A 24,218-nucleotide genomic window follows, 5' to 3' on the forward strand; every position below is an offset into this window, starting at 1 on the left:
TTCTATCCCCACTTCAGTCCCAATCTGGCTGGCATAAATCCCAATTCTAATCTGAGTCCGAGACCTGAGTCGGTATCCTAATCCCAGGTTGAGCTACCCAGACCAGACTCCAGCCTCGCCAAACTCCAGCGCAACCCACTTGGGAACTTGGGGTTTTCTAGTTCAAAAGCCACCAGCAGGTGGGGCCAGGTTCCCACAGAGCCATCTCTCACTGTGTGGACTCCGGGAGCTATTGTCCAGGGCTCCCTGGTATGTGATGTGTACTGGGAATCCGGAAGCTCAGAACCTAACTTGTCCTTGGAGCCAGAACTCCCAGCTGCAACAGAGCATCTGTCACCTCTGTAGCCACAGAGAAAGTACTGCAGGCGGAAGAGAATAAGGGTGGGAGCTGTTTGGGATCTCTCCCCTTTCATCCCTGTGCCTCAAAGGGATTAACAAAGTGTGAACGAACTTTTTATGAGGGTGCCAAAACACTTCCCAGCCCCAGGCCCGAGTGTCTGGGCGGAGGGGAGGAGTCGGAATTCCAGTCAGTACAGACAATTAAACCTAATTGGGCCTTGATGGATGCGACTGAAAAATGGGCAGGTGCAAGCGTGAACTGAGCGTGAGCTGAGGGAAGGCCTGGGCCCGGTGCCCCAAGGACGGCCCGTCCTCAGGTCGGTGCAGACTTTAGGGAAGGGAAGGCAGGATGCGGTGGGGGTGCTAATGGACCCGGCCTTGGCGGAGGCATGTCCTGGGCAGGATCGAAGTCCTCCTATCCGCCCTGCGGCCGGAGGGACTAGATCATTAGTACGATGAGCATAGACGTCTGGAGCCGGGCCGGCCCGCAAGAGCTGGGTGACCTCAGATTCTCCCTGCGAAGGGGTGGAGGAAGGACCTCTTAGATGGGGTTTAGTGTCTTGACCCTTTACGAAATGACTGAAGGGAAAGAGGAAAGTTAGAACAGTTCGGGCGGGGCAGGGTTAGGGAGGATAAGAAGCGCCTGGGGATTTTGCAAAATGGATGGGGATCCTTTAAGGCGTCTGTCTAACACAGTTCTGAGACTACGTAGCTTCGAGAGGGGGCGGGGCGTTATTTGGGACCGCCTTCCTGGGGGCCACGCCTTTAGGTCTCAGTGAAGAGCTCCGCGAGGGCCGGGGCGTGGCAGAGCCTGAAGAGGCGTGGCAGAGCCGAGAGTGGGCGGGTCCTGGGCGTGGTGGGGCGGGACCGGGCGTACCGCCTTAGGCTGAGTCTCCCCGCGGCGGGTGGCGGGTAGCTGGCTTGCGGAGACCCGGCTCGGCGGTCTTGGTTGCGGCCTCGGCCGGAGCAGCATGGATTGGGGGACCGAGCTGTGGGTGAGTCCAATCGGATTGTTTCCAAGTTCCTCTGTTACTGGGGTCCAGACTCCCGCCTTTGCCCCCGCAGTATCTTAGACGAAGCTCCACGCTTTTCCTTCTACCGATCCCTGGAATCCCCGCTCCGCCCTCTCTCGGAGTTTCCCGGGGCGTCTCAGGACGCCCGGGGGCGAAGGGCGACCTTGCAGGTGCGGCCTAGGGAAACTGAGTCACAGGGTCAGAGTGAGGAGAAAGGAGTCCTAGGACCAGGCCGGGGCGGCCGAGTGAGGTCACCTATTTTGAGCGTCCAGGCTGGGCTGGCCGGCTTATCTTACGGCCCCTGGGTTCTTGCCCGCCGCCCGCCTGTCCGGCTGGTGAGGGGGAGGGGACCGTCTGGCCACTTTCTACCCCACGTGGGACTTAGAAGTTCTGACCGCCCTTTGCGTCGCCTCCAGTCAACACCTAGGGGCTTGGGACGCTCTAATGGGGGAAGGAGTTGTGAGGCTGGCTCTCCTCCCCCAGCCCTTTCCAGGCACCAGGAGGGGCCGCCCCCAGACACCCTCTAAACTCAGCTCTGGAAGCCCCAGGAATTTCCCCCTATCCTAGCCCGGACCTCCGACCCCTCCTCTTTCTGGGGGCGGTGGCATCTCTGGGTTCCTGGGTGCAGCGAGGTGACTAGATCGCCCCCCCCTCCTCAACTGTAGGATTTCTTTTGGAGGTGCAGTGGAGTCAGTGGGGTAAATTAAGTACAGCGGGGTACCAGAGAGCATGTCGACCCGGGAAACTTGGTGTCTGCCCCCCTGGTCATTCTGAGCCCCCCCTGAAGCGGCAGGGAACCCTGTTCCTTTAGCCCTGACTCACGCCGGGCCGGCCGGATTTTCCGGAATCTGGGGGGATTAGGGGAGTGGCCCTGCCCGTTCCACACCCCTCTTGGCAGTCGGGGGACGTACGGAGACGGGGACCCTGCCGTCCGGCTAGGGCCCCGCCCCTGTTCCCTGGCCCTTCCCGGGAAGGGGAGGGGGTTCCCGCCGGTTTCCTGCCTCCCCGCCCCAGCCGCGCAGGGGCGGGTCTGGGAAGCCACTCCTTCTCCTAGCTCCAGCCTTGAAGCTCCCTGGTGTCTAGAGGCGGGGTCCTGACCTGGTCCTCCCCACCCCCACCCTCTGTCAGGATCAATTTGAGGTGATAGAGCGGCACACGCAGTGGGGGCTGGACCTGTTGGACAGATATGTGAAGTTTGTGAAAGAGCGGACCGAGGTGGAGCAGGCTTATGCGAAGCAGCTGCGGTGAGACCCGAGGGCGAACTTCCCTTGGTGTTACAGGGCGCGTTTGGGGGGCTGGGGGCTCAACTTTCCTGCCTCTCTCTCCCCTTAGGAGCTTGGTGAAAAAATATTTGCCCAAGAGACCTGTCAAAGATGACCCTGAATCCAAGTAAGGATGGAGAGGAGGTGTGAGGCTAGATTTGGGGGGACAGGTAGCGTTGATCCCACTTGCTCTCCCTTAGCTGGGCCACTCATTCAGGTCCCTCCCCTCTCACCTTGATTCTCAACTAGAGGTAAGAGCTTAGGTACAGGCTCCAGGGTTGAATCCTAAGTAGCCAAACTGCTTTGGGCAATTGATTCAAGTTTTCTGCTTCCATTTCCCCCCACCTGTTAAATGGGGAAAGCTCCAGCAGTTACTAAATAAGTGACTCTGGGCAAGTGACTTCAGTATTGTGTCTCTGTTTTCTTCGTCTGTAAAATCGGCACGATGACCATGCCCTAATAGGGCTCATGTGAAGATGAACTGAGTTAATGTGTTAAAACAGTGCCCAGCCCATAGTAAGTAGGAGCATTTCACTTTAACCTGGGTCTCCCGTTCAGAATCTACGAAGTTCTAGAAATTAAGTTTTTCCAGTAACTTATCTGGAGGCCACCTGTGACCTGAGCTCACTTGATACCGATCAGGTTAATTATGGGCTAGGTTTTTATCCCATTCAGTGTAAATATTAATACTTCTCACTGCAAAGGTATTTATAATATTTGACTACAGCAGAGGTGTCAAACTCATTTCCACCCTGGGCCACATCAGCCTCTTGGTTGCTTTCAAAGGGCCAAATGTAATTTCAACTCCAACAGTTAAGGAGTAGTTACATTTATACAGTCCTAAAATTATTTCGTCCCTTTGAAGGCAACTGGGAGGCTGATGTGGTCCCCGGTGAAAATGAGTTTGACGCCCCCAGATTGCAGGAAGCTGCCCCTGACCGCACTGGGGCGATGCAAAAAAAGATGGTATAAGCATTGTGTCTCCTTTCTAAACCCCCAAATTCTGAGTTCCAAAATTCATCCTACTCAAGAGTTAGGGATATGGGATATGGGCCAGAATTTGTCATTGCTTCAGGGGTGAATGTCTTGGGTCTTACCCCTTCTCATGGAGATGGGTTCTGGGGCCTGACCTCTGGTTCCCTGCCCCCCTCTTGCCCCGAGGTTCAGCCAGCAGCAGTCCTTTGTGCAGATTCTCCAGGAAGTAAATGACTTTGCGGGCCAGCGGGAGCTGGTGGCCGAGAACCTCAGCGTCCGTGTGTGTCTTGACCTGGCTAAATACTCACAAGAGATGAAACAGGAGAGGAAGATGGTAAGTGGTCTCCTCCCTGGGCCTTCCTGAGGGCCCCTGCCGTGACCTAAGCCTGTCGCTCCCCTTCCCGCAGCATTTACAGGAAGGCCGTCGGGCCCAGCAGCAGCTGGAAAGTGGCTTCAAACAGTTGGAGAATGTGAGTTGGTGGGTGTGGAGGATGGCTATGGTCCCGGGGAACATGGTGAGGGTTGCTGACCCAGAGCTGTCCCCTTTGTCTGGCCAGGACCACTCTCTTCCCTGAGGGTTTCCACAATGTCCATTGCGCCCCCCCACCCCCCCATTTACTGGGTGACTTCCTGCCAGTCCCTGAAATCTTAGCTTCCCATACCCCCTTGCCATCAGGGATGGTGGCAGGCCCCTTATTCTGGTTCTGTCCCCCACACAGAGTAAACGGAAATTTGAGCGTGATTGCCGGGAGGCTGAGAAGGCGGCCCAGACTGCAGAGCGGCTAGACCAGGATATCAATGCCACAAAGGCCGATGTGGAGAAGGTGCCTGTGGGATCTGGGACAGGTTTAGGGGTTGGGATGGGACAGGGCCAGAATCTGCCAGTGACCCCCACTGTGATATTCTTCAGGCCAAGCAACAAGCTCACCTTCGGAGTCACATGGCAGAAGAAAGCAAAAACGAGTACGCAGCCCAACTACAGCGGTTCAACCGAGACCAGGCCCACTTCTATTTTTCCCAGATGCCCCAGATATTCGATGTGAGTGCTCCAAGCCCTCAGCCCCACCTTCCCAGAAAAAGACCTCACTGTTAACCATCTCCTTCCTACCCATTTGTCCAAACCCCAGAAGCAGTGTCCCAGTCTCTGAACTGAAAGGGATTTAGAGACAGTAATAGTGAGTTCTGCCTTCACTGAAGTTGTTCCTCCTGCCAGGGATGTCTGTCTTTCCTTTTGAAAATCCTATTCATTCTTCTAAGCCCCAGCTCTAACAACCCCTCTGAAAGATCTCGAATTTTCCCTCTTCTTTGTCAGTCTTCTATTCCACTCTCGTTCCTAATCCTGGGATTAGCAGTTATCTATGCTGGGTCTGCTTTTTCTCCTGGCTCCATTGTTGCCTCCTTTGAGAAACATTTTTTGACTCCCTAGGCAGGGGGCTAGTGGGTTCCTTCATGTCCCCTCTGAAACCACCCTGGCCCCTTGTCTCTCCCTTGACCACCTTGGGTTGGAAGTGTCTGTGCTTCAGCCCCACGATTAGCACCCCTGCCCTGTCCCTGTAGAAGCTACAGGACATGGACGAGCGCCGGGCCACCCACCTGGGGGCTGGGTATGGGCTGCTGTCAGAGGCCGAGTTGCAGGTGCTGCCCATCATCGCCAAGTGTTTGGAGGGCATGAAGGTGGCTGCAGCTGCTGTGGACACCAAGAACGTGGGTGCCTGATCCTGGGGTGGGCAGGAGGACCCTGAAAACTAGGTACCTAGTCTTGCCCCTGACTGCCCTCTGCCCTCCCCGAACCCTCCCTCCAGGACTCCCAGGTTCTAATCGAGCTGCACAAGTCAGGCTTTGCCCGCCCAGGCGACGTGGAATTTGAAGACTTCAGCCAGCCCATGAACCGCGCGCCCTCGGATAGCAGCCTGGGCACCCCCTCAGACGGACGGCCTGAGCTGCGAGGCCCGGCCCGTAGCCGTGCCAAACGCTGGCCCTTTGGCAAAAAGAACAAGGTGGGGGCCAGGGTTCTTGGGGAAGGGGTGTGAGTGGGGATAGTGACGGTGTGGAGGGGGCCCATTGAGTCAGCCCCAGCCGCTGGAACTCTGAGTCCCGGGCAGGAATTTTCCTCTTGGCTGCTATCCCAGGCTAGAGGGAAAGAAGGCGGTGATTGGCCTGGGAGTCCCCTGAGGCTGACAGGGGGCCAGGAGAAGGAGGGGGGCTGTGGCGTCTGTCTGCTGCTTCTCAGGATGCTAGGAGAAGACCTGCTTGTGGCATTGAGGGCTGGTCAAGGGCGCGGATGCTGGCCCTGGTGACGTCCCCTGGGCCTCTCTCCGTCCCACTTTATGGGGCTGGGCCCTGACATCCAGGCTGTTTTTATCTTGGGTTTTTTGGTTTTCAATGTCAAACACATACCTGGACACTCCTGGTTTATACCTTCAGCAACTGCCCCCTGCCTAGTTTGTACCTTTGACCCTTGCTACCCCGCTTCAGTTTGTATATGGCACTCCTCCCTACCCTGCTGAAACTCCACCTGTAATCCTCTGATATTTCATGCCTTTGACCCTTTTCTCTGCTTGGCCTTGACTGCTGCACACATCTCCCTCCGCGTTCTAGACTGTGAGCTGAGAAAGCTGGGGGTGGGGAGACAGAAACAGGGGCTTAACCCCATCCTAGGTAGTGAACACGGGGTGCAGGGAATGTGGGAGCTATTGGGGGAAGAAGGGGTCTGGCCTTCTGGCTCACAGTCTCATGCCCTCCTGCCACCTCCCAGATTTTTGTGTTCTTTGCATGCGTTTTCTGTGTGTAATTGTGCATCTTGAGTTGTGGTTTTCTTACCGTTTTTTTTCTTTTCTCCATTTGGTTTTTTCCTTTATTGCGTCCCTCCATCCGTCCACATTTGTACTCGTTCTCTATATTCTCCCATCCCTCCTGACCTACCCCCTCCACGGTCCCCACGGGTAGCCGCGTCCTCCACCCCTCTCCCCCCTGGGGGGCCCCCTGCCCTCGGCATTGCCTAATGGACCCCCGTCCCCCCGCTCCGGCCTCGACCCCTTGGCCATACTGAGTGAGATCAGTAAGTCGGTCAAACCGCGGCTAGCATCCTTCCGCAGCCTTCGAGGTAGCCGTGGGGTAAGTGAGGCCTCCAGGGGAGGAGGAGGGGCGGCCCCAGTCTGCCCAGCGGCCGGGTGGCGGGACCCTGGGCTCGCTTCCTGCTGCTGGCTGGGCCCCTCCTCCCATTGCGGAACTCGGACCTGCTTTGCTCTGTGCATGGCCTTGCCCCCCAAGAACCTTGGGTGGGGAGGAAGGTGGACTGGTGTAGCCTATGAACGTCTTAGAGCCTGGGAGCTCGGACTCAGTGATCCGAACTCAGTTCTCTTTCCACCTTGTAGACAGTGGTGACTGAAGACTTTAGCCACTTGCCTCCAGAGCAGCGGAGAAAGCGGCTTCAACAGCAGCTGGAGGAACGAAATCGTGAACTACAGAAGGAGGTTGACCAGAGGTAAGGTGAGAGGGAGGCGGACGAAGAAGAAAAAAACATAAAGAATTACGGACGCTTCTCAACTTACCATGGGGTGACACCTGAGAAACCTATCATTGAAAATACCAAAAGTCAAAATGCATTTATAATACCACACTGTATTATTATAAATGTGTCACTTATTCACATTCCTGATCGAGGCTGACCGGGAGCTGTGGCTCTCTGCTGCTGGCAGCCTCATGACAGAGTAGCGTACTGCCTGTCACTAGGCCTAAAAAAGATAAAAATTCTAAGTATGCTTTCTACTGAACGGGTATAGTTTTCAGACCATCACACAGTTGAAAATCGTAAGTCAAACCATGGTAAGTCAGGGACATGTGTACATCGAATAGTACTCAAACCTCTCCCAACAAGCCCTGGGCCCTGGTGGCTATATAGGTAATTCCTACCCCCTTGTAAGAAACAGTTACTTTCCATGTTATACAACTCGTTCCAGTACACCCCAAATGAGTGAACGCCACCAGCTCATTTTAGAGGCTGGTGGTGTTTCGATTTCATAATCAGTTAGCAAGAATTTAAGAAAATAAAATTATGGGTTCATTTTAATTCACTTATGATCTTAATTCTGCTGCAACATCCTAGCCAGGCAAATCCAGTGGTGTATTTTTTTTAAGGTTTTATTCATTTATTTTTAGAGAGGAGGGAAGGGAAGGAGAAAGAGGGGGACAGAAACATAAATGTGTGATTGCCTCTCATGTGCTCCCTACTGGGGACCTGGCCTGCAACCCAGGCAGTGTCCTGACTGGGAATCAAACTGGTGACCCTTTGCTTCCCAGCTCGTGCTCAATCCATTGAGCTACACCGGCCAGGGCCCAGTGGTGTATTTTAAAAGTAATACCTCATGCCGTGGTGATGGTTGCACAACAATGAATGTACTTCGTGCCTTGGAGCTGTATATTTGGCATAAATGAACCAAAAATGGTTCAAGTGGGAAGTTTCATGTTATGTACATTTTATCATAATAAAACAGCTTTTTAAAAAGACTTTAAAAAAGTCACAAGTAGTCGGGTGTTAACCCCACAATGCAAAGACAGTTCAATATTTAAAAAAAAAAAAGCAGACTTCCAGCCAAGATGGAGGTGTAGGTGGAAACACTGTACCTCCTCACACAATCAAGTTTATGAACAGCAAATATTTAAAAACCAGAACACAACCAAAACAAAGAGAAAATTAAACTGTACTGAAGTCCGACAACAACAAACCATTCATCCAGACCAGTAAGAGGGGCGGAGTCAGTGGCTGGTGCAGGAAAAAGTGGCCTGACTGACCCAGGCGTGCAGGCAGTGGTTGGCAGATCCCAGGCGCAGGGTGCCAATGGGCAGACCCAGTGAGGGTGCAAGGTGGCTGGCTGACCACGGTCACACATTCACACTCAGATAAACCAGGCAAAGGATCAATTAGTGAGATAGACCGTGCAACCCAGGACCCCAGCGCCAAGAAATAAAGCCTAAAAGCACCAACTGGAAAAAATTTCAGGGGTCGAGGTTCTGGGAGACGCTGCTAGGCTTACAGAGAGTTCGTTGGAGAGACCCACAGGGTTCTGGAGGGTGTACAAGCCCGCACATCTGGGAAATAGCACCAGAAGGGCCCAATTTACTTGTGGGAAGCAGCAGAGGGGACCAAAATCTGAGAGCAGGGGAAAAAAAACTCGATTACCCCTCTCTGACCCCGCCCCCACAACAGTGTCACAACCCAGCAAACTGGGTGGCCCCGCCCTGATGAACATCCAAGGCTCCGCAACTCATACTAACAAGCACAAACAGACCAAAACATTATGGGTCAAGAAGAAGAACACCTCAAAGCCCCAGAACCAATACTTCTAAGTGACCAAGAAAACCCACCTATCAAATGCACAGTTCAAAACACTGGTGATCAGGATGTTCATAGAACTGGTTGATTTTAGTCACAAATTAGATGAAGAAATGAAGGCTTCACTAAGTGAAATGAAACAAAATGCATAGGGAACCAATAGTGATGGGAAGGAAACTGTGACTAAAATCAATCGAGTGGACCAGAAGGAATAAAAAACGACCAAACAGAAAAGAATGAAGAAACAAGAATTAAAAAAATGAGGAGAGGCTTAGGAACTTCCAGGACATCTTTAAACATTCCAACATCTGAATTATAGGGGTAACAGAAGGGGAAGAGGAACAGCAACAAGTGGAAAAGATATTTGAACAAATAAAGGAGAACTTCCCCAATCTGGTGAAGGAAATAGACTTCCGGGAAGTCCAGGAATCTCAGAGAATCCCAAAGAAGATGGACCCAAAGAGGAACACACCAAGGCACATCATAATTACATTAGCCAAGATTAAAATGAAAGAATCCTAGAAGCAGCAAGAGATAAGGGGACAGTTACCTACAAAGGAGTTCCCATCAGACTGTCAGCTGATTTCTCAAAAGAGATCTTACAGGCAAGAAGGGGCTGGAAAGAAGTATTCCAAGTCATGAAATCCAAAGACCTACATCCAAGATTTCTCCATCCAGCAAAGCTTTCATTTAGAATGGAAGGGCAGATAAAGTGTTTCTTGGATAAGATCAAGTTCAAGGAGTTCATCATCATCAAGCCCTTATTATATGAAATGTTAAAAGGACTTATCTAAGAAAAAGAAGATAAAAAAGATGAACAGTGAAAGGACAGCAAACTCACAGTTATTAACAACCACACCTAATAGAAAAGCAAACTAAGCAGACAGATCAGGAGCGGAACTATAGAAATGGAGATCACATGGAGGGTTAGCAACAAGGGAGTGGGAGGAGGAGAGAGGGGGAGAAGGTACAGAGAATAAGTAGCATAGACAGTAGATAGAAAATAGATGGGGGGAGGGCAAGAATAGTATGGGAAATATAGAATCCAAAGAACTTGAGACACATGGACATAAACTAAAGGGGGGGACTGGTGGGGGAGGGGGTGTGCAGGGTGGAGGGGAATGAAGGGGGGAATGGGACAACTGTAATGGCATAATCAATAAAACATTTAAAAATATTTTTAAAAAGCTTATGAGTCTCATTCACTACATTAATGGGCTAAAAAATGACATGTGGTTATCTATTAGCTAACTCAAACACTTAAAATATTAACAATAACAAATCTGGCAGATTAATAAAAGTTTGTATTCATTCTTTCCAAACAGCAAGATCCTCTTCCCAGTACTCTTACATAATAGAAATGACGTTTGCCACTTGCAGACAGGCAGACAAATTCTGTTTTGCCATCTTGTTTAAAAGGGTTTTTATTGGTGTCAAGTTAGGGGTTGAGGGTACATGCTCTGGAGTCAAGACAGACTGACCTTGAATTCCAGCTGTTTTGCCTCTGTGCATCAGTTTCGGCATCTGTAATATGGGTCATATTAGAACTGGAAAGAAATTGAACCCATGTTTGACATTTTCCAGAAATCTATGCTCATAACTATTACTGCTTGTATATTTAGTTTTGGAGGAAATAGGGCCCAGAGACTGATGATAAGAATAACACCTAGCAATAATAGAACACTTACTGTGTACCGGGCACTACTCCAAACTCTTTACAGGGATTCGCTGGAGTTCCCAAGGTTTCCTGAGAGACTGTGTGTGAACAGAGGGCAGGATCCTGGCTGACTTGCTTGGTGTTACATTTCTGATGCCTGGAACAGTGCCCGCCGTGCAACCCTCAGTGTGCATCTGAATAAATAAAGGCACTGTTGTTAATCTTCACAACCATTCCCATGAGATATATATAACATCATCCCCATTGTCAAGGTTAGCATACTGAGACAGGTTCAAAACAACCCCAAATGACACAACTAGGAAATGCCCAGACTGGGATTTGAGCCCAGACATTGAAGCACTTACTAGCATGTGGGCTTGAACCACTGTCTTTGGCTATTTGCTCCCTGAAGCAAAGCGCATTATTGTTTGCTTGTTAAATCACGTAGGGCTGTTGTTTTTCCTCCTCCTGTCTGGTCTTAGGGAAGCTCTGAAGAAAATGAAGGATGTATATGAGAAGACACCCCAGATGGGGGACCCCGCCAGCTTGGAGCCCCAGATTGCAGAAACTCTGAACAACATCGAACGGCTGAAATTGGAAGTGCAGAAGTATGAGGTCAGCGAAGACCCTGGGGAGGGGCGGGGGCCGGCCAGCCTGAGTCACTGCCTGGGGGACAGGGAGGTGTTGTGGGGAGGCTCCAGCTGTTTCTCATCACAGTTCTGGGTGTGCATGGGTGATCTCAGGAAACATCTGAGCCCAGAGCGCGCTGACCCCAGAGCCTTGCCCTGGAACTGACCGCATGGTCTTCTCTCAGGCTTGGCTGGCAGAAGCTGAGAGCCGGGTCCTGAGCAACCGGGGGGACAGTCTGAGCCGGCACACTCGGCCTCCGGACCCCCCAGCTAGTGCCCCTCCCGACAGCAGCAGCAGCAGCAGCAGCAGCAACAGGGAATCACAGGACAACAAGGAGAGGTGAGTGGATGGCCACAGTGGGTCTGCCCCCCGGGGAAATGGGAGGCGTTGCTTCACTGCTTTGCTCTCCCCTACCAGCTCTGAAGAGCCCCCACTGGAGGAAGGCCAGGACACCCCCATCTACACAGAGTTCGATGAGGATTTTGAGGAGGAGCCTGCATCCCCTATAGGTCACTGTGTGGCCATCTATCACTTTGAAGGTGAGCATCAGTTTGGGTGGTGTTGAGGGGTGTCTGGCTAGGCTCTGTTCAAATCTGCCTGAAGCAGACCTGAGCCTGCCTCCACCCCCATGACAGGGTCCAGCGAGGGCACCATCTCCATGGCTGAGGGTGAAGACCTAAGTCTCATGGAAGAGGACAAGGGTGATGGCTGGACTCGGGTCAGGCGGAAACAGGGAGGTGAAGGGTACGTGCCCACCTCCTACCTCCGAGTCACGCTCAACTGAACCCTGCCAGAGGTGGGAAGAGGGAGGCTGTCGGCTGCTGCTTCTGGGCCACGGGGGGGCCCCCAGGACCTACGCACTTTATTCTGCCCCCGTGGCTTCAGCTGAGACCTGTGTAACCTGCTGCCCCCCACCTCCACCCCTCACCTCAGATGGACCCGCTGTGCCTTCTACCGTTGATGTACATAGTCATGTTTTAAATCTTTTCTTCCTGCCACTTGGCTAGGGCTGTTTCGTTTTATATATTAAAAAAAAGTATGTGAAGTTCCTAGAGTCCCTGCTTTATTAGGAAATTTAGGTACTAGGGCCGGATATTCAAATGCCACCCTCCTTACAGGCTGCACAGGGAATGAGGAAGGGGCGGTAAACTTGGGCACACCTTGGACACACCCTGTCCCTTCTTGAGAGTTGGGTCCTTATCCATGACCAGTGTAGGGAAAGGACACTAAACATCATTCTTTTCATGTTCATGGCAGCTCACTGAGAACAGGTAGCATTTATTGAGCACCTACTGTGTGCCAGGCATTCTCCACCCATTGCCTCTAAACATTGAGCTGTAATTCCCATAACCCTTAGAAAGTGCAGCTTCACTTTTGTGTTGAAGGAAGGCACAGAGAGGGCAAGCCATCTGCTCAAGTCACACAACTTTTATTTATTTATTTTTAAATTTTATTTAGTTTTAGAGGGAGGGGAAGGGAAGGAGAGAAACATAAGTTGCCTCTCACAAGCCCCCAACCGGGAACCTGGCCTGCAAACCAGGCATGTGCCCTGACTGGCAATCAAACCAGTGACCTGGTTTTTGGGACAACACCCAACCCACTGAGCCACACCAGTCAGGGCTAGAAGTCACGCATTTGAACTCTGGCCTCTTTGCAAGTTCTCTTATCATTAGAAGCTACCAGTTCACCATTTGTGGGATGTGTGGGGGTGGGGGTGGGAGGGGGAGGGCAGCCAGGCCTCCAGACATCTGTGTCTTCTAGTGCCGGGTAGGAGGCTTTCCCTCACCCCAGGATCCCAGTTTATTTTTACTGGGCAGGGTGGGTCTAGCAAACCTGGCCCCCTCCCTTCTGCAAGTCAGGGGAGGGGTCCTCACCCTGTTTGGCTGTGTGAGCAACCTGGGATGACTTCCTTGGTGTCCTGCTGAGGTCCCCAGAAGTCCGAGTGTCCCAGTGTGAAGAGGGGGTTCTGCACTCAGCAGTCAGGCTCCAGGTGCTGCAACAGGGCACTGAGGATGTGCTGAAGCTTCTCCAGACGACCAGCTCACGGGGTACTCTCCCCCCCACCCCCCAAGAGCAGCCTCCGCACAAAGTCAGTGCGGCTCCTGCAGCTCCAGGTTCGGCTGGAATCCTGGGGGCGGGGCTCGGTGCCGGGGGGGGGGGGGGGCAGTCCCCTTCCTTGCCCCTCCTCACATTTCTCTTATCCCCTGGGGACTTTGACCCAGCAGGGGCCTTGCGGGACTCCGTTCCAAGTACTCTCAATAATTAGGTAGGGTTGGTGGGGACCGGGCTGCTGCCTCTTTGGAGGTTTGGGGAAGGGCGTGGCTGAGGGGCTTGGTGGAGGTGAGCTGGGCCAGCGTGCATGGAGGTGCTGTTCCTGATTTGAGCTGCTAGGGGCTGTATCTTAGGGATTGTGCCTGGAGATAGAGACACCCAGAGTCAGGATTTGGGGTCCCAGGCCAACCTGCACAACAAACTTGGGGAGAGTTGGGATGGGTGCGAGTGTGACCTGTGGGCGTGGCTGTGGGGGGCAGATCTCCCCCTTTTGGTCGTAGGTCACTTTCATCACTGCTGGTTGCAGAACAGGCTTGAGAGCCCCTAAGGGGAGCCATCCAGTTTGTGTGGGACTCTGGGAGGTGTGGCGAGAGGCTCCGGTCCCTAGCAGGATTTGGGGGCACCCGATTAGGGCAGCACAGCGCAGAGGGGGTGCTCACCTTGCAGGTGCTGGGCTGCAGCCTTACGGGAATTTGGGCGTGTCCTGGGCCATGTGATGCACCCCCTGCAGAGAGCGTAGCAGCTGCTTGTAGCTCCTGTCCAGCTTCGGGGATTTCCTTGCCCTCCAGCAGGCGCACCACTAGTACCACGTGAGGTAGCGCCACCTCTCCAGGGTCTCAGGGTCCTGTGGGTTGAAGGGTGTGGGGTGGGTACGGGGCAAAGGGCAGAGCCTAGGGTGAAGACTGTGAGACATTGGGCTGGGCATCCTAGGATTCAAGTTGCGGGTGGGACTTGGGTCAAGTAGGCTTCAGCCTTGCAGAGTTTGAGTCAAGGGCGTGGCACAGGGCAGGGGTGGGGCCTAGGGATTGGGGCTAGGACCAAGCCCAGTGCATAGGGTGGAGCCTAGGATGAGAAGGCGGAGCCTATGGTAAAGAGACAGAGCCTAGGGCACAGAGGGGGCGGGACCTAGAGATTGGGTCCCGGGCCCAGTTTGGTTTGGAGGGCAGGGCCTAGGGCGAAATAGGGCGGAGCCAATAGTGAATGGGCAGGGCTACGGATAGAGGCAGGGATTTGGCCTAGCACTTGGCTAGAATTCTGAGTTAGAGTAGGCGTGCGGCTCCAAATGATGCCACCTACTGGTGCTCTCATTCAGCGGCCGCATCAGCAGCTTCAGCTCCTGCTCGAAGGCCAGCACGGCCTCGGTATGGCTTCTCGGAGCTGGCGCCAAGTGCGTTCCAGCCGGGACACCTGGGGTAAGAACCCTGGTAAGAAGCCTCCTCTTCCTCATCGCCTGCACTCAGGCGTTCCCCTCATCCCTGCACCCCACGCACCTGGGGCATGAGCAGGGCGCCCATGACCGCAGCCAGTCCAGGCAAGTCCCCTGCCGCCCCTGGCCGCAACACCAGTGCCAGCTCCACCAGGCCCCTCAGGGCGCCTACGAGCTGCTTCAGCGATTCTGTGCAGCTTAGCAATGCCAGCGCACCAGCCAGCACCATCTCCTCGTGCCTGTGGAGGCAGAGGGCAAGGGTATGGGGGTAGTGGGGAGGTTTTGTATTTCGGAGTGAGGAAGGACGGGAGGTGTCATTGCCCATCTCCCCTCCCTGAGTGGGGAGATTTGGAGACCCTGGGAATTCCAGATAGCTGCCTCACCTTTCCACCAGTTCTGACTTCAAGCGATGGCTGTGGGGAAGTGTGAGCAGCTCCAGGCCAGAGGCACCCCCCATGGCATCCTGCTGAGCCTTGGTCACTCCCAGTGGGCCAGCAGCCTGGGGGCGGGGCATTGTGTGGGGGGAGCAAAGAGGACAAGTGAACAGAGTACAGGGGTGTGAGAGGTGCAGTTGGGCCTCTCCACTGCCTGGCAAGAAGGGCCCTTGTATGCGACTCAGTTTGCAGCCTGCCAGTAGTAAGTGGGGGGCAGTGCTCCCAGCACGGTGCTCCAGGAATAGACCTTGGAGAGCACGCTGGACTTCTGGCTCCAGGGGCTGATTCTGGGAGCCCAGCAGGCTGAAGGGGGCGCCAGGTGGGCAGAAAGCCACCTCTGCCTGTGGTCTTGGAAAACATCTCTCCTCCTCCTGCTCCCGAGCCTCCCACCATGGGGCTTCTGGCTCTGGGCAGCTGTGGCCTGGGGATGTTCCTTGGGCACTGAACACTTGGGACACCAGCTCCTAGTACGTTGGCAGCTGTCCAGAGGCATCAGGCCGCACTAGTGAGGGTGTTTGAGGGGGCTGGGTTGGTGGCTTGGCAAGGAGCTGCTCATCCAAGGCCCTGAGACTGTCCGCAGTGAATCCCAGGGGACTCAGGGTCTTCAGCAACACAGGGTCACTACCTATGTAAGACAGAGCAAGTATGGGCACAGCGGAGGCCCCTGGGGGCCATAGAAGAGGGGGTACAGGAGGTACACAGAGAAGACAGTTGAGTGGGTCCCAGTTCATCCACTCATTCAGTCAGTACCCAGGTATTCGTACCTATTTTTCCATGGCTTTGAACTTTAACAACTTCCCTAGTATCAATGCTACACACCCCTGATTTGAAAATAAACTTTCTTTGGTACTTATGTAGTTTTGCAAATTCTGAATATCATATTTTAAATCTGAATCCTTTGCTCGTGCCCCTCTGATTGAAGATGGTAAAATATTGATGGTAGAAGATAAAAATATGTTAATCAAAATTCACAAAACTACATAAACATAAAAGCAACAGAATTTATCAAACTTTCAAATGATGTCGTTTGTTAAACTTGTGGCATGTTTACTTTAAAAATTATTAGAACTTAAAACTATGCCGAGACTTCTGGGAGATGCTGTACTAACAAAGCATTTAAATAGACCATATTATAGGGCCTTCCTGTGGTTCCCAGCTCACCCTGAGTAATGGCCAAAGTCTTCACCGTAGCCAAAAAAGCTCTCAAAATCTGGGTTTCAGATCTCCCTCTGACTTCCCCCTCACTGCCACTTCTTCAGCTACACTCACCTCTTTTTGGCTGAATGAGTAGTTCAGACTCTGGTTCTGGCCACAGGACCTTTGCACTGTTCTTTCTGCCTGGGCCACTCTCACCCCGTTATCCACATACTTCTTTTCCTTACCCTTTGAAATTTTTCTTCATGGGGCCTTTCCTGACTACTATGTAAAATCTCCCGTACTCTGTTGTATCTCTTTTTAAATTTTTTAAAATTTACTGATTTTATAGAGAAAGAGCAAGGGAGAGAGAAAGAGAGAAACATGGGCTTATTGTTCCACTTACTTATGCACTCACTGGGTGGTTCTTCTATCTGCCCTGACTGGGGATCGAACTCACAACCTTGGTGCATTAGGATGATGCTCCAACCAACTGAGCTACCTGGCCAGGGCTCCCTGGTATCCTTTTAATTATCTTTTTAAAGATTTTATTTATTTACTTTTAGAGAGAAGGGAAGGGAAGGGGAAAGAGAAGGAGAGAAACATCGATATGAAAGACAAATAACAATCGCTTGCCTCCCATATGCAACTAGACCTGGGACCAAACCTGCAACCCAGGCATGTGCCCTGACCAGGAATCACACCAGTGACCTTTCATTTTGTGGAATGACAGTCAACTGAGCCACACTGGTCAGGGCTAATTGTACTTTAAATTCTACCCCAAATCATCCATAATTGACTTATTTTTGTTGTTCCTGGTCTCTCTTCTAACAAGATGTTAACTCCACTTGGGCAGAAATCTTTGCCTCTCGTGTTCACTGATGTATTTCCGCACTTAGTACAGAGCCGGGCATGAAGAGAGGGCCCCTGTTGAATGGGCTGGGAGACTGACAGGGCAGGTGGGGCAGACCAGGCATGAAGGAGGGGGCATCTTCTTTAGGCGGGATGATTAGCGGAAGCTGTTTTGAGGAACTCATGTTATAGGAGAAGGAGTCAGAAAAAGATCAGGGGGATGGGCTCTCCAATGGCCAGAACAGCCAGTGTAAAGGCCCTGAGGCAGGAACAAATCTGAAACATTCTAGCAACAGAAAGGAAGACCGTGACGCCCACCACACTGTGGGCAGAGACGGGAGTTATTAGGGAGGTCAGCCAAGGTCAGAACACGCAGAGCTTCTGAGAATAACTGTAAACCCACATTGTAAGCACCTATAAATTTCCCATGTGTTTTTAACCACCGTAACAACTTTGAGAGCATCATTGTCCCCGTTTCCCAGGAGGTTATGTCACCTCCCTAAGATCACTCAGGGGGTGAGGGGCAAAGAAATCTCTGAGCCATGGCTGTCCTGGCAGACTCTCACCTGGCCCACAGTGGCCTTCTCCTGACTGCCCCACATGCTCCAGGCCTGCGGGCTAACTGTCGCTCCACTGCCTAGCCCTGGGCGAAAGAGACAGGGTGGGTGTGGAGACCCAGCCTGAGCAGGGCAGCCCACCATTGCCCAGAAACCACTACCCGCTGTCACTCAGGTTTGTTGCGTCTCAGCCAGGGTGCTCTCTACCCCTGGGGACTTGGCAAGGTCAGGAGACATTGTTTGTCCGTTACAACTACGGAGTAGAGCGGGGAAGAGTCTACTGGCATTAGTAGGTAGAGAACAGGGGTGCTGCTCAACACCCTACATGCACAGGACAGCCCCCATAGCCGAGAGTGATCTGGCCCCAAGGATCAATAGTGCTGATGTGAAGGAACCCAGGGGTTTTTGGTATCGCCAGGTAGGTTGGGAGTCTGTTGAGTACCTAAAAAGCTCTCCCTGAATCAGGCCATCTAGGAGGGTGTCCTGGCCCAAGCTGTGTTGAATAGTCTCGCATCACCAGCCTGGAGGCCACAGCCCCTGTAGCTTGGGTCAGTGAGTTCTGGCCAATCACATAGCTGCGAACCAGGGCAGGCAGGCTTGAGAAATGCTCATCTTCCAGCTGAAATAGGGATGCGGGCTAGCCTGATCAGGGACGCAAGGCCACACTGAGCACCTCAAAGTGCAGGGCTGAGCCCTGCCAATGGCAGGAGATCACCAGGTGGCCCCCATGGGACGGAGATGGGTGAACCAAGAAGTCACTATCTTGCTGGAGAAGAGCCTCAGCCTTCTGGGGATGAAGGATGGGGGCAGAGGGTTTAGGCATGAGCCCAGACCAGTAGGTAATGGCACATCCCCACCCCCACCCCACCTCCATGCAAGAAAAGCCATCCCAGAGACTGGATAGTTTTGTACCAAACCATTTACCCTTTTCTCATGGGTACACCTCTGGACTACATTTTCCAGGCTCCCTTGCAGTTACAGCTATCATGTGATAAGATCTGGCCAATGTGACAAGGGCAGAAGTGCAGTGGGGACTGCCCACACCTGGCCCATAATAAACTTCCTGCAAAATCCTACAGGTTCTGTCCCCTATTTGTCAGCCAATGTTACCAAAGCCCGAGGGTAAGGCTGAGCCACAAGATGGGAAGAACTAGGGTCCTGACTGGGGACCCTATGGAATTCTGGAATTCCATATCCTCACTCTTCAAGCACCTTGGACTGTGACATAATATGCAGCCTTATGTTCATAGCAGTGTTATTTACAATAGCTCCGATCTGGAAACAGCCCAAGTGCCCATCAGTAGATGAGTGGATAAAAAAGATGCGATACATTTACACAATGAAATACTACATGGTTATGAAACGGAAGAAACTCTTACCCTTTGTGACAGCATGGATGGACCTGGAGATTATTATGCTAAGCGAAACAAGCCTGTCAGAGAAAGACAAATACCATAGACGTCACTTATATGTGGGATCTAATGAACAAAATACTATGACAAACAAAATAGGACCAGAGGCATGGATACATGGAACAGACTGACAGATCTCGGAGGGGAGTTGGGGACTGGAAGAGATTAGTCAAAGCACATATATGCATAGCCCGTGGACACAGACAACAATGTGGTGAAGGCTGGGGCGGGGGGCTGGGTGGAGGGGGAAGAAGGTGGGAGAAATTGAGGACATCTGTAACAATATCAACAATAAAAAAAAGTCAAAAGAAAATGTGTATTGTGTTTAGTCAGTGACATCTTAGATAGGTCTGTTATAGCTGCTAGCTGATACTGACCGATGCAACTCCCAATCTGAGTAAACGTATTGGCTTGCTTTGCAACTGTGGCTTCAAAATAATACATTAGTTGGATTATTCCATAGTGTAGCCCATGAATCCCCCCTTATGAAATTTTCAAGCTGTCTTATGACAGCCGTGATGGCTGGTGTGATGACGGGCCGAAGGCTCTGACACCAGAGAGGCAAAGCAGAGCTGGTGATAGGGCCTGAGGACTGAACAATACATGCAGTAGACATGTGTGCAGCCCTACTGGGTGCTAGGTGCTGCTTTAGGTGTAAAACATGTGAACTCATTTAACCCTTTACCAAGGTTAAACAAGATCATCATTTTACACATGGGCGAACTGAGGTCCACAGAATGAAATACCTTAGCTTAGATCACACAGAATGTAAATTGTAGGGCTGGGATTTAATTCCAGGATGTCTGACTCTAGGGTGTGGGATACTAACCACTAACCTATACCGCCTCTCATGATTTGATAGGGTACCCTGGGTCCCAGGATTCCTGAGAGCTAAAGATGAGGGTGGGGAGCCTTGAACTAAGAGGGAGATGGGGCCCTGGTGGCCATCGGTGCTTGGGACCCAGAAAGAAAGAGAGACAAAGAGAGCTAAGGGGTGCTTTGAGGGAGTTAGGACCTTCTTCAACCTCTGTTACCATCCTCAACACTATCCCAAAGAAAGTGACAATTTAAATATAAGGAGTGACATTCGACACCAACCAAGCTTCAAGACAGTCCTTAGTCCCCGGTCCCCCTTCCAAAAGACCTTGATCCTAAATCCCTCATCTGAGACCCAGGAGTCCCCAGCAGGTCAAAGGTGGGAGAGGCTCCCCACTGCAATGTGCTGAGGCTCTGCAGGAGGCAGCACCTGGCGGGACAGGGGGCCGTGGTACCAGGTTTGGCTGGCAAAGTCCTCTCCATCCCGTGGCACCTGCATGGAGCTTTTCGAAGCAGTCAATGCTGGGGCTGAGTTCTGCACTTTTAACCAGCCACGTCTGTAAAATGAGAATAATTATTCCTGCTTCCTGGGTGGCTAGGTCAGCCCTTCCCTTCTATGCTCCTCTTAGCATTTTTTTTGAATTTGTTTTTGTATTCCTCTTAATTTTGGAGACAACAGCCCATATCCTATCAAATCTTAAAATGCACCTTTCTCTGTATAAGTATATATTATATAAATACTCATTTTAATTAAACAAGTTACTCATAGTCAGAATGAATGTGTGTGTGTGTGTGAGTGTGTGTGTGCCAGACATACAGGTAAAATCTAGACATACACCCTTGGGTCAAGGGTCATTGTATGGTGACCCTTGAACAGTGCAGGGGTTAGGGGCTCTGACCCCTGTACAGTCAAATATCTTTACATAAATTTCAACTGTCCCAAAACTTAATTACTAATATCCTATGGTTGACCAGAAGCCTCACCGATAACATAAATAGTCGATCAACACGCGTTTGGTATGTTATTTGTATTAGATACTGTATTCTTATAACAAAGTAAGTTAGAGAAAAGAAAAATGTTGTTAAGAAAATCATAAGGAAAATGCATTTCCAGTATTTATTTTTAAAAAGACCCACATATGAGTGGACCCATGTAGCTCAAGGGTCTACTGTGTATGCCTGTGCTCAGGCTGTGAGTAACTTTACCTTAGAGTCGGCTGTGATTTCATGGAAACGGCCAGACACTCACTGGGATTCTTGCAAAGGGAGAAGGCCCAGGCACCGCTTTCGAATGCAATGGTATTTTATGCAGATGACATAATGCTCCGTTGTAGAAATTCAATTAACTAATTCACTCAAACCAATATTTATGTGGCCCCCACGGCATGCCAGGCACTGTTCTAGGTGCTAGAGACCCAGCGGTAAATAAAACAGACTACAGACCACTGCCGTTCTAGTGGGGGAGGTGGTGATTAAGAAAAACAAGTAGATGAGTGTGTAGATAGTTCAGAGAGAGCCAAGCAGAAAGATGTAACCAGGGATGGGATGTGAAGCTCTGAGTGGTGGATGCAGGCTTTCCATCGGAAGGCCTAGGAAGGACTCCGTCCGTCAGTAGGACTGGAAAGATTTTGAGGGAGGGAACCCGGTGGTTCTCAGGGTGTAAGAACGTTCCAGTAGGGAAGTAATTTAATTTACTAATGTCTATAGCTTCTAAGCAACCTATGTGCACACAAGGATTCTTAGGATGTAAGCAAATCTAACCTATACATGGCCTTCCAATGTAACACTACGTTTAAGGATGTTGAAAGCCCACATTTTTATAGAAATGTCAGCAAATGCAATTTTGGACCCAATATATTCCCTCATTATTATGGTCAAATTTAGGTCTCAGACACTTTGGCACTCATCAAATCATGTAGGTCTGTCTCAGTATCCATCTGGTGGAGAAAATCCGCCCTGGATAGAAAGAATGTAAGGGGTCCACTTCTCACTCCCTACCCTACAAGGTCTCTGGGGCCTGGCCAGGGTCTGTGGGAAAAGAGCACCAGGATTCTTACATCCTGAGTCAGCCTGGCTGAGGGCCTGAAAGGCACAGGAAGTTCCCAGACCAGCCCTAGGTGACTTTACGGGGCGGGGAGCTGGGCCTGGAGCTGGCCCCAGGTGATGCATACCTGAGCCCCAGGCGTGTCTCCTGGATGCCTGTGCACATCCTGTTTGTCCTCTGGGCCGGGCCCAGCCTTGTCTTAAGAGTTCCCCAACTCCAGCTTCTTCCGTCTCATGTCTCTTTAGTAGGCACCGAGGTGGATCACTGAAACTCTGTGGGGTGGGGAAAGCTCAGGGTGGGCAAAAGACACCCCATGTCTTTTGGAATAGTTTCTGGACACTTGGGCAGAGGAGAGAGGAAGGGGACAGAATCAAGAGAGGGGGTGAGGTAGGGACAAGATTAGGGAAAAGAGAGAGGGGGTATTCATGCCCTATAGACCATATATGGGTATACACATTGCAGGGGACAGCCACCAGCAAGCACATAGATATATGGACACAGATGGACAAACCTGACACTGAGCAACCACCAGCTGGTTGAGCACTTACTGTGTGCTGTTCTAGACCCTGAAAATAGCACTTAGGTTAGAGACCTGCCCTCACCCTTCGCTGTCTGGTGGACAGACACGCAACAAAACAAGAATAAATCCAGAAAGTAATCCAGGAAGCTGGTAAAACAGGGAGGCGTGATAAGATGGCTGGAGAGGGCAGGCTACTTCAAAGAGCTGACTCAAGGAGGTCTCTCTTAGAAGGTGACATTGGAGCTGAGACCTCCGTAAAGGGAAGGAGACAGTTACGCAACAATTTGGAAAAAACAGCAGTTCAGGTGGGGGCTACAGCAAATGCAAAGGTGACGTGGAGCTTGCTTTTTACATTTGACATCAAGTAGGGCCAGTGGAGCTGGAACACAGTGAGCGAAGAGCTACGTGGTGAGCAGTGAGGTCAGCAGGGGTGAGACCATGCAAGAAACGGTGGACCCCAAAATTTCATTTCAGTCTGATGGAATGCAAGCTATGTAAGGGAGGGGCACAATCTGGTTTGTGGTTTAAAAAGATCGGTCAGGCGAAAGTGGAAGCGGGGAGGGTGTCCGTGATGCAAAGGAAACACGCTTAGAGGAGCACTCCCAGGTACACCCAGGTACACGAGCACGCGTGATGCAGAACGACCCCATCGGGCATTTGGTAACCCATTCTAAGTCCGCGGACCCGCGTGGACAGACACCCAGGTCCTCCCTGAGTGCCGGTGGTCTCACCTGAAAAAAAGAGGATTCCCCACTGGAATAAACCCCTGGTCCTGGATCTGCCCGGGGGCCCTCCACTCACCTGGGCCGGGACCCGCGGAGCTCCGAGGAGGCTGGGGCGGAACTCAAGCCTGAGGCTCCGGGGCTCCGGGCCCTTCCCACCCCGCCCCTCAAGACCACGCCCCCTCTGACCCCGCCTCCAATTGCAGGCTCTTAAACCTCACTTCGCCCCCTCATTCCCGCTCCGCCTCCTTAGAACTTTTCGCACTATCCACGTCCCCTTTAGATAATACCTTCTTCTTCATAGACCACACCCACCACCTTGGGGAAACTGTCCGTCCCTTAAAGTTGGCCCGTCCCCTTAGAACATAGCCCCGCCCCCTCCGACTGGCCACGCCCAGTCGTCCTTTGGTCCCTCTTCGTCTGGCTTCTTAGAATTCGGTTCCTTATTAACCTCAGGATGATTCTAAGTACCCCCTGGCTCCTCGGGACGCGGAAAGGGAGTATCCCTTTGTCCCTCGGGGTTCCGGGACGAAACCCCGGAACCTCGAGTTTTCTCGCTTGGCGGGGAGTGGCAGCGGCTGTGACGTGCAGGAGGAAGTTTCCGGGAATGGAACCCCAGCTGAGTGTTGGGTTTCCTAGAGAGATGCGGGAAAACACGACCGCCTCCCCCAGTGACAAGCACGATGGAGTCAAGCTAGACTCTGAAGAGACACAGAGAGGGTGGGGGAACATTCAGGTAGTTTTCCAAGTGGGAGGAAGGAGATGGTGGAGCTTCCATCATGATGCTTGGAGACAAGCATGAGAAAGCTGGGGGGGGGGGGGTCGGGAACAGGAGAGACCGCCCTGGCCACATTGGGGGAGAGGGGGAAGAGAGGAAGGCAGGGAGGGAGGGAGGAAAGAGCAGTGGTCGCAGTGAACGTTTATGAGCACTGGCTGTATGCCAGGACTGTATTGCTTGCTTGTCCTGTTTCGACGCATTTAATTTTTACCTAGGTCACTCAATGAGGTAGGTACTACTTTCATCACCCCCATTTTCCAGAC

The 24,218-nt window shown here is 52.0% G+C and overlaps 2 protein-coding genes and 1 long non-coding RNA gene across 5 annotated transcripts; 1 reads left to right on the plus strand and 2 right to left on the minus strand.

The window, feature by feature from the left end:
- The first annotated feature begins 1,207 nt into the window (after positions 1 to 1,207).
- TRIP10 (thyroid hormone receptor interactor 10) lies at positions 1,208 to 12,256 on the plus strand. 3 transcript variants are annotated; one of them, XM_053658602.1, is made up of 15 exons: positions 1,208 to 1,334; positions 2,481 to 2,596; positions 2,685 to 2,741; positions 3,782 to 3,923; positions 3,997 to 4,059; positions 4,309 to 4,413; positions 4,500 to 4,628; positions 5,147 to 5,293; positions 5,392 to 5,586; positions 6,536 to 6,703; positions 6,964 to 7,073; positions 11,061 to 11,193; positions 11,393 to 11,547; positions 11,626 to 11,747; positions 11,844 to 12,256. In XM_053658602.1, exons 1-15 carry the CDS (start codon positions 1,311 to 1,313, stop codon positions 11,990 to 11,992), a joined length of 1,815 nt encoding a protein of 604 aa, XP_053514577.1. In that variant the 5' UTR covers positions 1,208 to 1,310; the 3' UTR covers positions 11,993 to 12,256. The 3 variants fall into 3 exon arrangements, with proteins under 3 accessions (XP_053514577.1, XP_037010236.2, XP_037010237.2); XM_037154341.2 differs by having other exon boundaries at positions 1,209 to 1,334; positions 3,776 to 3,923; XM_037154342.2 differs by lacking the exon at positions 6,536 to 6,703 and having other exon boundaries at positions 1,209 to 1,334; positions 3,776 to 3,923.
- LOC119056024 (uncharacterized) lies at positions 10,382 to 11,066 on the minus strand. The gene is made up of 3 exons (XR_005083806.2): positions 10,944 to 11,066; positions 10,610 to 10,772; positions 10,382 to 10,445 (listed from the first exon to the last, which is right to left on the minus strand). It is a non-coding gene; the product is annotated as an uncharacterized LOC119056024 (long non-coding RNA).
- A 386-nt stretch (positions 12,257 to 12,642) lies between the features above and the next one.
- SH2D3A (SH2 domain containing 3A) lies at positions 12,643 to 23,297 on the minus strand. The gene is given in 12 exon segments (XM_053658759.1): positions 12,643 to 13,307; positions 13,309 to 13,336; positions 13,920 to 13,947; positions 13,949 to 14,027; positions 14,029 to 14,104; positions 14,557 to 14,634; positions 14,637 to 14,667; positions 14,751 to 14,925; positions 15,070 to 15,784; positions 17,673 to 17,749; positions 20,322 to 22,207; positions 23,257 to 23,297. Coding segments are annotated over 11 exon segments (1,467 nt in total). The 5' UTR covers positions 20,375 to 22,207; positions 23,257 to 23,297; the 3' UTR covers positions 12,643 to 13,180.
- Positions 23,298 to 24,218: the final 921 nt, after the last annotated feature.

The sequence above is a fragment of the Artibeus jamaicensis genome, unplaced genomic scaffold, assembly GCF_021234435.1.
Source record: "Artibeus jamaicensis isolate MK-2021 breed Jamaican fruit bat unplaced genomic scaffold, CSHL_Jam_final scaffold_537, whole genome shotgun sequence".
NCBI lineage: Eukaryota > Metazoa > Chordata > Mammalia > Chiroptera > Phyllostomidae > Artibeus > Artibeus jamaicensis.

Excerpts from the sequence above, each read along its gene's own strand:
- TRIP10 (XM_037154341.2), top strand. The coding sequence starts at position 1,311 with ATGGATTGGGGGACCGAGCTGTGG. Across the intron at positions 3,924-3,996 it reads TGAAACAGGAGAGGAAGATG|CATTTACAGGAAGGCCGTCG; the intron begins GTAAGTGGTCTC and ends CCCTTCCCGCAG. Across the intron at positions 5,587-6,535 it reads CCTTTGGCAAAAAGAACAAG|CCGCGTCCTCCACCCCTCTC; the intron begins GTGGGGGCCAGG and ends CCCCACGGGTAG.